General features: G+C 47.3%; 1 protein-coding gene across 11 annotated transcripts in view; it reads right to left on the minus strand.

Annotated features, from left to right (window-relative positions):
• The window catches only part of LOC110537788 (transcription factor COE1-A), a 149,356-nt gene that overhangs the window by 128,341 nt on the left and 6,994 nt on the right, over positions 1-14,021 (minus strand). For all 11 annotated transcript variants that reach the window (XM_036937811.1, XM_036937812.1, XM_036937818.1 and 8 more), the window contains exons 5-6: positions 9,395-9,468; positions 5,910-5,978 (exon numbers count right to left, since the gene is read on the minus strand). In XM_036937811.1, the coding sequence (XP_036793706.1) occupies positions 5,910-5,978; positions 9,395-9,468 (143 nt within the window). The remainder of the gene's footprint in view (positions 1-5,909; positions 5,979-9,394; positions 9,469-14,021) is intronic.

Here is a 14,021-nt window from a genome sequence, read left to right on the forward strand (position 1 = left end):
GGTTAATGAATGCGTCACTGTCTGTCACCTTGATTACTCAAATGTTTCTCTCGACCTGTGCACATATGTTGTAAACTTTCATTCATAGGCTAGGAGGTAGCAACCTTATGATGTGTAAAGGAAAAATGTGAGTATCATGTAGTAGCCTAAACCTATCAATGTTACATTGAACTGGGTGAATGGAATATGAATGACAGTCATCCATTATGCTGTAATAGAAGAACTGCAACGCCAATGGGTTTTTCATACTCAACAGTTTCCTGTGTTTATCAAGAATGGTCCACCACCCGAAGGAGTCAACATGGGCCAGCATTGGAGTCAACACGGGCCAGCATTCCTGTGGAACTCTTTCGACACCTTGTAGAGTCCATGCCCCGACAAATTGAGGCTGTTCTGAGGGCCAAAGTGGGGGTGGGGACACAATATTAGGAAGGTGTTCTTAATGTTTTGCGCACTCAGTGTATACTATCTACAGGAATCATCATAATCCCAAACTAATGATTGACAATCACAACTTTCTCCTTTCTGTTTGCATTTGCCTTCCCCAGACCACTGCAGCCTGTAGCTGTAGGTAACGCTCGGCATTCTATTAAACATTCAACTGGAGGGCATAGCAACCTAGTTTTAATTATCCTAGTGACTGGTTCTGGAGTCTCTCTCTCTCTCTCTTTCTCATTCTCTCTCTCTCCACTCTATCTGTCTGTCTCTCTCCCTCTCTCTCTCTCTCTCTCTCTCTTTGTTGTTTTGGTTAGAGAGCACAAATCCAGATGTTGGTCTGTGAGTGGAGATCAGGCCAGCCAGAGGGGCTGAGAACGCCTCTGGAGGGGGTGGAGGGAGGCGGGGAGGAGGGGGGGCGACAGGAAGTCCCACGGTATCCACGGGAACTCTCACATTCCATCTTCCGCGGGCTCCCTGACATCCTTGACATCTCCCAGCATGCTAGCTGAGCTACACAGAGCGGAGTAAAGCGGAGCAGAGTGGTGTAGAGCAGAGTGGTGTAGAGCAGAGTGGTGTAGAGCGGAGTGGTGTAGAGCGGAGTGGTGTAGAGCGGAGTGGTGTAGAGCAGAGTGGTGTAGAGCAGAGTGGTGTAGAGCGGAGTGGTGTAGAGCGGAGTGGTGTAGAGCAGAGTGGTGTAGAGCAGAGTGGTGTAGAGCAGAGTGGTGTAGACCGGAGCAGAGTGGTGTAGACCGGAGCAGAGTGGAGGGGAGCAGAGCTGAGTAGAGCTCTGGTCCCGGGAGGACAGAGCAGAGCAGCACTTCCTCCTTTGGGGCTGGGGCTACATGGGGCTGGAGCTGGGGTTCCCAGAGACAAAACAAAGCCAAGGACACACTCAGGGGCCCTGCCCTGCCCAGAACACTGCTTTGTTAAGGGAAATGCATAGCTCGGATCTAGCTTATGATGTACGCATTTCTCGCCTGTTCTGCTTGTAACTAGACCTAGGTGAAAAGGCGATTAGTAGAGGTACATTGACAGGGATCAGTCGAGAGAGTCACACACACACACACACAAATAGACACACATACACCACACCCTCCTGCTGGAGGATCTCCAGGCCGGGGAATAATAGAGTGTGTGTAAACTGAGACGTCTCAAATGAGCCGACGGCAACGGGAACAGGGCTTGTGATGTACTGATACCATGCCGTTCTTCAGACCAGCCAACACAATCACCTATGCAGTACACACACACACACACACACACACACACACACACACACACACACACACACACACACACACACACACACACACACACAATAAATGTGCTCTTTGAAACTGTTCCATCAAAGCCTCACTTTGGGACACAAGTGTTTATCCACATCTTAAGGCTTTCTCCAAGCAGAAAAACAAGTGAGGAGGGGTGTGTGGAGTGAGACGAGACAGAAGACAATAGTGGGCTCTCTGTGGGGTGGAGTAGGAGGAGGAGAGTGGATGGAGGGAGGGAGGGGATGAGTGTGTGTGGGGGGGGGGGGCAGATCTGATCTGAAGCCCATCTGAAGGAGAGGAAAAGGGGGAAAGTGAAGAGGTTGTCTATTAGATGTCAGTGGGCTTTTGTGTCCATGTCAATGAGGAGGATTAAGGTATTTGAAATCATCTGACTGAGACTCGGATAGGTCTCAGCACAGAGAGGGAGAGGAGCGTACGGCAGAGCAGGGAGACCACACACACACACACACGCGCGCACACACACACTAACAGGTAAACAATAACACGGTATGCACAAGGCAGCCATTACATTCACCGACACACTGTTTTCGTAGATAACCTCAATCAGGAAAACAACCGTAACCTGACTTCACACGCGGAAAAGAAGATCGCAAAAAGCAATAAAATAAAAATGTTTTCCCACAGAAAACCCAATGCTTCATATTGTGTGTTTACAAAGTAGAGAGGGAATAAACCACAGTTAATATGAGATTTGTTCTTTTAACAACATAATAAGGCATCATTAGTGGGGTTTTTCCATTCTGGGGGATTTGCTGCAGTTATTCATTCTGGTGTCTTATAAGAGTGATCTAATTAGTGAATCACTCTCCCTTCTCTCTCTCTCTCTCTCTCTCTCTCTCTCTCTCTCTCTCTCTCTCTCTCTCTCTCTCTCTCTCTCTCTCTCTCTCTCTCTCTCTCTCTCTCTCTCTCTCTCTCTCCTCTCCTCTCCTCTCCTCTCCTCTCCTCTCCCCTCCCTCCTCTCTCTCTGTCTCTCTCAGCCAGGAGAATTAGCTAACGCTAGCCCTGCTAATTAAAGCTCCACAATCGAATCTGCTCTCTGAAACAAGAGCACACTAATGAGGCCTTATTTATTGAATTAAACAACTTCAAGGAAAAATATAGAAGTTAGAGTTTTTTATGATGTATTCGGGGGGGGGGGGGGGGATAATAAGTACTAATTGAGATGGTATCTATCGGCAAAGGCAAGCTGCTTGTTTGTGAACCCCCCCCCCGAAGAGCGGGTAAAATAAAAACTGCCAGAATACATCAGACATAAATGAGGTTCTTTTTCATTTTTTTTTCTCCTTTTTTTCTGTTTTCACATGACCCATTTTCCGGTGCTGCAGGAGCGCGTGACAGGGAGGAGAATAATTGTGTATGATGGTATGATAACCTCACAACTAAGCCGTGGACTGTGCCTGCCTGGCTACCTGGAGAGGAGACAGTCACACCACAAGGGACCAGCCACAGCATCACAGGACACATGGTTATTTTTCAGTCGATTCACCTGGGTCCTCTTTGGATATCTTAATAGTCTATGAACATCAATACATTCCCTTTCCCCCACAAACCTCAGCAAATAATAGTATTTTACAGGCGCTGGGAGAGCAATATGAATTGTGCTGAGGCCAGTGCAGTTCTTTGTTTTGATGTATCTCCTGAAAGCGTAAGGCACTGAGCAGTCACAAACACAACAGCAGTGTTCTGGCAGTGAGAGAGGATGAGCTCAACAGAAGTTTCTGGGTTCATCTGGCCATTCTCATCTGAGCCCTGTTTGTTCACTGAAGTCTGAAGGTGTGTGACGGTAGAGAGGGGAGCAGGGGGGCCGGGTGGGGGTTTCAGCTGCCCCCCAAGAGTGCTGACCCTTTCTGGCCCAGCGAAGCGGAACGTTGGGCAGTGAGGGTAAGAGGAGGGGAGGGGGCAGAACACGTGTCCCAGGTATGGGGCCCGCTTCTCTCCTCTCCTGGCACTGAGAGAGCTGCATGTGCCACAGCTGATGTGCATCTGTCTCCTTCCTCTAGCGCAGGTCAGTGAATACATTACCACAGCACACACACTACTGCCACCCCTCTTACAAGGGCAAGAAGTGTGTGTGTGTGTGTGTGTGTGTGTGTGTGTGTGTGTGTGTGTGTGTGTGTGTGTGTGTGTGTGTGTGTGTGTGTGTGTGTGTGCGTGTGCGTGCGTGCGTGTGCGCGTGCGCGTGCGCGTGCGCATGTGTGTGTCAGCGTGTTGCTTGAGAGAAGCATTTGGCTCATGTGTTTGACCTGAAAAGACTTGGATTATGGAATATGAATATCTTGGAATACTGAAATCCACCAATATATGTAACTATTAATCATAGCCCATACTCTAGCGCAGAGCAATCAGGTTTTTTTGAGGTGGGTTTTGGTTTCCTCCGATTATTCAAAAATGATCCCGTTTTTCGATTTCGGTTTCGATTATTTGGGTTGAATGCTGTAACACAGAATAAAACAGTTAATAAAAGTCCCGTGATGGTAGTGACTGCCCATTACTGTTTATCACCTATTAACTATAATTTATTCACATTACTTTAATAAAATATTTCAGTTGTGTATATTACATTTGTTGTTATTTGATGACTTTATTATTTCATTCCAAGTCAACATCTCACCTCTATAGAACTGCTCTCTGACAAAATCACTATTTTGTCATTTTCAAAGTAAATAAGGCATAATTTTTATGACTGCTGAATACCAACTATAAATCACTTAGATCATGTGTTTTCAGGTAGAGATACCTTGCGAAGCAACAGCTGCTCTCTATATCCCCTCGCGATGGCACATTCTTCTCTGCCTCTCCACACTAGCAGCAGGCGTAAAAGAAACACGGACCGGACAAATAGATGTGCAACGGATTATGGTCATTGTAGTTCATTACTAAGATTCATGTGCCAAACTATGTCAAATATTGGTCTGTTGGAAAACTACAACCACCTACTACATCTCAAGGTTCAGGCTGGATCTGATTTATCTCAAGAGAAACTGGGCACTGTGCACATTCAGCTCACAGAAGAAGAAAAAATGAAATGGAATTCAAATCATTGAACTGACGTTAGTCAATTAGTTGTTTAAAAAATGAAAAATAACCAACATTTTGGTTAATCACTCAGCACTACCATACACACACATACATAGTGTACATACATACCTCACCCCACACACATCCTCTGCTTCAGTAGGGTTTAGTCTTCACAAATGAGCCCCGAAGTCCATTTGACAAAAGCGACAAATCAGATCTGCCTCGTCGCACTGAACAATAACTCTGGTCTGAACCAACGCCGCTCTGTGTGGTTTAAATCAAAAGCTTCCTCCCGTGGTTATAAATTAGACATTAGCATCAGCTCATACAGCCGCTGAGATACAGGCGCTGTGGAGGTCCCACCAACAGAGCCGAGTTCACCAGGGCTATTGTGTTAGATAGACGTCTAACAAGTAAAACTCCAATACTCTGGGACTAACACCCCTACGAGCACGACTGGTAATATTACAACAAATGAATACAGTAAAGCTATATGGGAGGCTGAGGTCTAATGGCTCCTGTCTAGCTGAGAGAGACAAATGCACTGTGGAAGATAGAAGGCCCGTGTTTGAGTGTCCTGGAGGAATGATGGGAAGCAGGGAGGGAGACAGGGAGGGAGACAGGGAGGGAGGGAGGCAGGGAGGGAGGGAGGGAGCTTGGGCTCCAAGCACTTTGGCAGCTATTGTTTCACAGTCCATTATCCATGTGGGTTTTACTAAGGGGAGCGGAGAGGAAAGGAGAGGACAGACTCCTCATTCTGCCTCCGCTCGTCTTCCCTCCCTGACTGCGGAGGAGCACTCATTGTACACACTGACCACTCCACGTACACTCTTGCACGCACACTGTGGTACTCACTGTAAACTCTACAGATAGAACCATAAGGTACACTCTGACCAAACCATACCAGATACATAGATTGTACTGATTGTGTGCCCCGCTTTCCCTCATGGCATCAGCAGCCTCAAAGGGAGTAATACACAGACACATGCACACAGACATGCAGGCACACGCACGCACACACGCACACACGCACACACACACACATACACACACACACACACACACACACACACACACACACACACACGGACACACACACGGACACGGACACGGACACGGACACAGTAGGAGTAGCAGAGCCAGTGGAGGACTGTGTTACGGTACCTGTCGATGATGACTGGGTCAGACGGGGTCTCGTTGCGGTTGCCACAGCTCTTCTTGTCACAGCAGCGGCTGAGGGGTGCAGAGTGAGAGAAGGGGGGGTTAAAGAGAGAAAGAAAAACAGAGCCATGTTTCAGAGAGAGCTGCTTCAGCCAGGTCCAGGCTCAGACCTCCACAGGATAAAGGGGAAGGTACCAATTACCCAACAGTCTGGTCCTGTTCTGAGGCCTGAACTAAGCCCTGCCCAGCCCACCCAGCCCTTTGTCACCTGTAGAACAGACTGCCTCTGTGTGTCTGGGTACATTATTTATCTCTACATATGGCTTGATTACAGCAGCCCACAAAGACAAGTCATTCAGGGGCCAGCTTGGTTAGGGGATGACAGGTGTGCTAAGGGAGAGGAGTGAGGGCTGGAAGGGTGAGAGCACCCCTTGTATCACCTGAGGCAGGTAGCTGGTAATCACACCCCTCCCTCTCTCTCCCAGTCTCTCCCCCTTTCCCTTCACCCTCCTGGGTCAAACACTCTCTGTTCACTGCTAACCTGACACCTCCTCCCCTGCCTCACTCTGACAAAGGTGAGCATCATGGGGGGCTGGAGGGGGGCTGGGCTGGGCTGGGTTCGAGGGAGTAGGGGTGCGGTGGTAGGGAGCTGGAGGGAGGGAGGCTGCGGGGAAAGTGGAGCAGCTTGGCGAGACCCCCAGCTCATGTTTCCAGTGCACAGATGGCAGTGGGGTGTAGAATGGGGCTGGGGACAGGCCTGTCACATAAAACCCAAGGCATTGTCTCCCTCCTACGGGGCTGCTCTCTGCACTGAGTCAACCTACACCCCCCCCCATCCATCCCTCCTCTCTCTGTTACTTCATCCCCCTCTCTATTCCTTCCTCCCTCCCTCTTCTCTCTCAGCCTTCTGCCTCATCCATTTGGCAGGACTGATCGATCAGCTCCATTAATGATTCATATTGTGGCTCTCATGCCTCAGAGATATTGTAATGCAGGAGTGTAAAAGCAGCGCATCTGACTGAATCACATGTGGAGAGTGCAGTGCACAACAGAAAGACAGGCCAACTGTGTGCAGAACAGTCTCTGCAGAGAGCAGGAGTACATTGTGACTGTAAAAGCTGCGGGTACAGCTATATGTGAAAATGCATTGCTGGTGTAGTGAGAACAAATGAGAGTCAACCAAATGATTTCAGGAGGACGTCCCAGGTCTTTGAAACATCTCGTTCTTTCTTTCTTTGGCCTCTCTCATCTGCCTCCCCCTTGCTCTCATTTCTGTGCGACTCTCTGAAGTGGGTCACATTGGATCAGAATAGAGCGAGGCTTGGGGGGGAGACTAGAGCACTGATTCGTGGCTTCCCTGCAATCCAATCATCAGGCAGCACCCATGGGAGACAGGATTCTTTTCTATTACCCTCCCCGCATATACACACTCACTGTCACCCACCACCCCTTCCTCCAACCAAAATTATGCTAATTAGTACATGCCTCCACCAGCTTTGTTGAGGGGATATTTTCTTTTCCTGTTAACTTCCATTCATTCCCGCAGGACATCCAAAGGAAATCACATCTTTAATCTCAACGCTTCCTTCCTGCCGCAGCTTTTGAAGAAATGAAATCTAAATCGCCTCGTGTAATTAACAGGATGTAGTGATGTCTGTTCCTGTGAGGACAATGCTACCATACCAGACCCTCTAACCCTTGTTTATTTTTAATTTACTCCAAAACCATGACAAATTATTTCAGTTCACCGGCTCTTGCCTAAAACCAAAACATTAAATCCCAATTTGTTTAATTAGTGGATCTCATCATTTGGAAATTACTTTTTTGTTGGTCCACGTAAAATGTAATATGACCTTAAATGTGTTCCTCCTTTGTGGAAGCGTTGGAAAGCTCATTGTAGCCCGTTATTTGAGTTTGTAAAATGAAAGGACTAAGCACTTATGTCCCACGGTTGCAAGCTGGCTTGGCACCATATGGCTAATGGTGGTGCACGGCAATTAGCAGTACTGATTAATGGTGAGCAGACTCATTTTCTGCTTATAATTGAGACTGTGTTTGAACCCCCAGTGCAGAATCAGCACGTCTCCATCCCCGAGACTGGGGACTGGGGACTGGGGACTGGGGACTGGGGAGGGGTGCAGGGCGGGTGGGACTGGGGACTGGGGACTGGGGAGGGGTGCAGGGCAGGTGGGACTGGGGACTGGGGAGGGGTGCAGGGCGGGTGGGACTGGGGACTGGGGACTGGGGACTGGGGAGGGGTGCAGGGTGGGTGGGACTGGCACCCCAAAAGTCACTGGTTCCATGGTTAGGTTCCTCACACTGGGCCTCTCTACTGATGTCTCGCACTCTCTCAGACCCTATACAATGCCTTAACCAAACACTGCTTAGCAGGGCTATTCAACTCTTCCCCTACGAGGTCTGGAGCCTGCTGGTTTTCTGTTCTACCTAATAATTAATTGCACCCACCTGGTGTCTCAGGTCTAAATCAGTCCCTGATTAGAGGGGAAAAATGTAAAAAATAAAATAAAAAAAATAAAAAAAAGTGGAACTGGCTTCGAGGTCCAGAGTTGAATTTGAGGGCCGTAGATGGGAAATGGCTATACTGTACAACTGTGGTGGCTGCATGGGAATGATGGGTCAAATTTAGGCTGTAAACCCTGTGCTAAAAAGATCATTGTGTAATAATTGTCGATTTCTAATGCTACTGTTAATCACGACTTTATCTCAAATCAAAGAGTGAGTTACAGTTAAAGTGGTTCTGAAGAAAGGTCCGAAAATAACTTAATTCATGTTCTAAATATGAGTACGAAAGAGGAGTATGCATCTTTGTGTGTGTGTGTGTGTGTGTGTGTGTGTGTGTGTGTGTGTGTGTGTGTGTGTGTGTGTGTGTGCGTATGTGCGTGCGTGCGTACGTACGTGCGTGCGTGCGTGCGTGTGTGTGTGACTATGTGTGCGTATAAGTACATAAGTCCTTGCATATATTTCATAGTCACAATGCAAGGGAAGGCCCATTTGTTAGCAGCTGAACAACAGGAGAATTCAAATTGAGTAATGAGTTTCTGCATGTCCTAATTAAGCAGGCATCAGAGAGGTATTTTTAGGGGGAGAGAGAACTGTTCAAATGCCTCTAAAAATAGGAAGGAGTCTATCCTCACAACCCAGTTCCAAGCAAATTCATCTTTTGATTTTAATTAAAGGTACAACATTTGATCGCAAAACTCATCTTCCTCTACTTTCCCTGTTTCTTCGTTCCCCTTCTTCTGCTGGGAGGTATAGGGGTGACCTGCTTAGCTACAGTAAGGTTGAGCCTCTACGAGAACTGCCATAGACAACGCATGGTGAGGCCTTGCCATCACTGTAACATACTGTACGTATATGGTTGAGTAGTGCAGTGCAGTGTAGTGTAGTGTGGCGTAGTGTAGCCTAGCGTAGCGCAGTGTAGCATCAGACTGGGGGAGAAGCAGAGTTCCAGAGCTTGCTCTTCTTACCTGCACATGATCTCGTGTGTCAGTAACACTCGGCACATCTCTGGGTTCTTGTCTTGACCTTCATAAATAATGGCCTGCGAGGGGGAAAATGATCAAAAATGTTATATTAGAAACAGGTTGAGGATTTGTTTTTGTAGCGAGGTTAGATTATGGTCCTCACAGAGGCATGTTAGTGGAGCAGGTCAACTATATCTGCCCTGGAGAGAGAGAGAGTTCCTACTGTGGCCTGGCTCACATCTGGTCACGTCTCTCTCCACACACTGCACAGCAGTCTCTATGGAAACATTAACGGACATATTGGAATGGAGCATTTTTCCAATGTCACTTTCTGCATGCTAAGAAAAGGAAATGACGGGAAGCCAGCCAGATAAACAGACAGTATGGGGGACTTAACTCATGGAACTTTTATCTGTTCTGTTCTGTTTCTGGTCCAAACACGACACATCAGCATGTTGACTGATTCTGGTGTTTCCTTGTGTGACAACATATCACCACATTTTGTAGTAACCAAGTAAATATTCTCTGGAAAGGCCAGGCCGGGGCATTTTACAGCTTGCTGATGGAAATATTACTTCCTGTCGCTCTTTAACATGGGTTGTGTCCCAAAATGTGCCCTATTCCCTATATAGGGGACTGCTTTAGGCCAGGGTCCATAGGACACAAATGTGGCCTTTAGATTTGGATTCAACACAGCACACTGAAGGACATTATCCTTAAAGTAACTGTCCGGTAAAAATCTCACTATTCTGTTAACTCGTACCCAAATAATGTTGTTGACTCACCATATACTACATTATTATTTTTTAAGCCCCCCCCCCCCCCCCCACCACCTTGCTATTTCCTGAGCTGGTTAAATCAGCAGGCTTGTCGCATTAATATTTTTAATGACCGGTATACGCCCACACCATTCTATTGTTGGGTTACGCCCACACCATTCTATTGTTGGGTTACGCCCACACCATTCTATTGTTGGGTTACGCCCACACCATTCTATTGTTGGGGTTACGCCCACACCATTCTATTGTTGGGTTACGCCCACACCATTCTATTGTTGGGTTATGCCCACACCATTCTATTGTTGGGTTACGCCCACACCATTCTATTGTTGGGTTACGCCCACACCATTCTATTGTTGGGTTACGCCCACACCATTCTATTTTTGGGTTACGCCCACACCATTCTATTGTTGGGTTATGCCCACACCATTCTATTGTTGGGTTACGCCCACACCATTCTATTGTTGGGTTACGCCCACAACATTCTATTGTTGGGTTACGCCCACACCATTCTATTGTTGGGTTACGCCCACACCATTCTATTGTTGGGTTACGCCCACACCATTCTATTGTTGGGTTATGCCCACACCATTCTATTGTTGGGTTACGCCCACACCATTCTATTGTTGGGTTACGCCCACACCATTCTATTGTTGGGTTATGCCCACACCATTCTATTGTTGGGTTACGCCCACACCAGTCCAATACAAAATATACCTCAGAACAATTTTTGGGGGAGAATGACTTTGGGTCCTCTTTCATAGATATCTAGAAACATCGGACAGTTACTTCAATCTATGGGACGGCAGGTAGCCTAGTGGTAACCGAAATGTTGCAAGATCGAGTCCCTGAGCTGACAAGGTAAAAAGCTGTCGTTCCAGTCATCCCACTGCTCCTAGGCCATCATTGTAAATAAGAATTTGTTCTTCACTGACTTGCCTGGATAAATAAAAGGTAAAAAAATATATATGGTACTACCCATATGCTTCATACAGTCCACAAACTTAAAGGACTACAATTTTATTGTTAGAATGCATAATCTCCTTTCACCACCCAAAAGCCATCACACCCTTAGCCCCCCTCCACACCACCACTACCAACACCCTCTTCCTCCCTCCCGTTTGGCATGGAATTTAAAAGAGCAGATTCCACTTGAGAAACACACAAACACACAGTGCGGCCCTAAGAGCTTAATGTAGTATTTACTGCCTCTGGCCAGGGGATGTTTAATGAATAGCAGCGTGTGTCGTGGGAAATCTGCGGGACATGTCCAATATTTCTGTCCGGGAGGGAGGGAGGGAGGGAGGGAGGAAGGGAGGGAGGGAAGAGGCTGTCCAGGGCCCTGGCTACCCACAGAACTACAGAGCGGGACATTACGTGAATTGAGCCGAGAGGAGAGCATATTTCATAGGAGGGTAACGGTGAGAGTGGCTGTTGACTGTTGAGGGGGCTATGAGCCCTGCTGAGAAGCACAGGTTGACCCAGTCACTGTCACTGCAAGAGGCCTGCTGCATGTACTATACCCAGGGAAGGGCCTACGACCTCTCACCTCTCACCCCAAGCATAGAACGCACACACAAAACCTTTGTGCTCACACTGTGACCCTTTAAAACCAAACAGACACGTGGATGCATAAGACGTCATTTTGAACATGCTACACAGAATCCTAGCAATGTTTTTATGGAAAGTTTGCTGGAGATTCTTGGTGCTTTATGAGTGCAGTGGGAATCGGGAATGTTGTGTTATTTTCCTGAACATTGTTGCCTCCACACCCTTCTCTTCTCTCATTCTCTCAGGGCTTAGATATTCATGACTCATCGCGCAGAGCACGGAACAGATACTGAAAGCGCCGGCTGGGTGTCTCTCTACTGGCTTTGCTTCCCCTGCTCTCTGTTGTTGACAGTGAAGAGGATGGTAGCTGCTCACGCATTTCTGTGACTGTCTGTCTTGTAGGTGTGTAACGGTTCTCATTCTATCTACTCTAGCGCGTAAAGCTCCATGCGCACGGCGGTGACGGTGGCGTCGGGGCGGTTAGAAGGAGGCAGGGGAACGGGGTTGGGAGGGGAGGTGTGGGTGTGGGCGAGCAGTTGGGATGCCAGACTGGAGAGTGGCACACCATCTGGCCCAGCCTCCACCCCTTCCAAAATGGCTCAGCTTTTTTTTTTCACCTTCCCATTACCCAACAACATGTCCCAGCACCGGCAAAACTCTCGTTTATGGCAAAACAGTCGCAGCATGGAATCGGCACGGCAGACACACGACACTCCCATCAGCAGCCTTGCGTGCAGGCAACAAAACACGTTGGGATTGTTTTAAGGAGTCAACCAAATCCATATTTGTGATCTTGAGCTCATTTTAGATATGGTGTTAAAATGATCCGTTCCCTCGTAACCGCGACTGAAAAACGAGACTGCTTCCACACAGCTACTCGGCAGTCAGGATGACTATGAAAGTGACTTGTGCCTTTGGTTTCACTTTGAGAGAATAAGGGCCAAGGTCTTCTAAAACAGCACTGCATGCATCAATGTCTCCAGGCTCGGAGTCCACTGCTCCCAACTTCCAGGTTATATCTATCTTTACTGAGCACAACTAGGCCTTGTGCAATGTCCTGTCCTCTAGTAGAATAACATTACCTATATCATGACAGATGAAGACGTTGAAATGTACGGTGATGAAATAATGTCTATGTTCTTCTGCAAATAAAAAAAAAAATGGAGATTGAAGATCCCAAGTCCTTTGTCAGGGGTGAAACCAAGAGCTGGTCAAAACCAGAACATTTGCATGAAACCCTCTCCCTCTGCGAGTTTTGTTTTTCACCGTGTTCAGTAAATCTGTCTAAACGCAAAATGATTAGTGCTGAAAAACATGGCTGCAAAAAACAGGAAGTACACAGAGCAGCACCGGCGGCGGTGGAGAGGATGCAAACTCATTAGCAGGAAATATAAACAACACAGTGGTATTTTTCGGCTCATCTTTCAGTCAGGTTTTAAAAACAAGAGTTGCTCAGTGAGAGATGGTGTCCAGGTTGACCAGCCCCATTACAATCCCGACCTCCAGACCTGTGCCTCTGGAACGTTCCCCCCTCACTACTACCACAATCTAATCCTGAACTAGGCTTAATATCCAAAGCTATCGGACAGCCTCCCAACAGCAGGAAATGTCTCATAGAAGAGATGAATAGCCCTTTTGGTCTGGTTTATTGTTCGTATCATTAAAGTGTTCAGTGTCTAAATATTTTATACGGCTTCTGATATACATCCACAATTCTAATAAGGACTAAATCTGGCTGCAAAAAAAGGAGAACAACTGCCGTTTGTGTCATTGGATTTTCACAAATGAAGTAGGCCTACCCATGACATTTTTACTGTAGGTGTGGTTCAACCGTGTCTTTCTATCTTTGAAGTCAACAGTCCATAGAAACAAAATATGCTCCCTCCACCGCCACCATCTTTGTAACACACATGACATTCAGACGCACCCTGTGCTAAGAACAAAGTGATGTACTGGGTGCATTAAAAAGGCATGTAGCGTTCATGTGCCTTTTAATACATATTTCATCTCGCTCCGTACACTTTTCATTTTTCATTTGCTGTTTTCCTCATTGGCTTTGATGTGACGGCTGAAATCGAAGGCGTGTAAACAAGTTGCTATAAATATGTGGAAACACACTTCCCACTCTGTTAGCGTCATCTGTTAGCGTGCCACCAGGAGCATGGCAGCCTTTCTTCCCGGGCCGCTGCCACAGATACTTTTAAAGAGGTGCCACGATCAGCCTGCCTGTCTCCTTCTTTGTTCCCATCTCAAACTAGCAACTCCTCCACCCCACCCCCGGCTCAGCTGTTCTGGCGCCA

The sequence above is a fragment of the Oncorhynchus mykiss genome, chromosome 12 (assembly GCF_013265735.2).
Source record: "Oncorhynchus mykiss isolate Arlee chromosome 12, USDA_OmykA_1.1, whole genome shotgun sequence".
Taxonomy (NCBI): domain Eukaryota; kingdom Metazoa; phylum Chordata; class Actinopteri; order Salmoniformes; family Salmonidae; genus Oncorhynchus; species Oncorhynchus mykiss.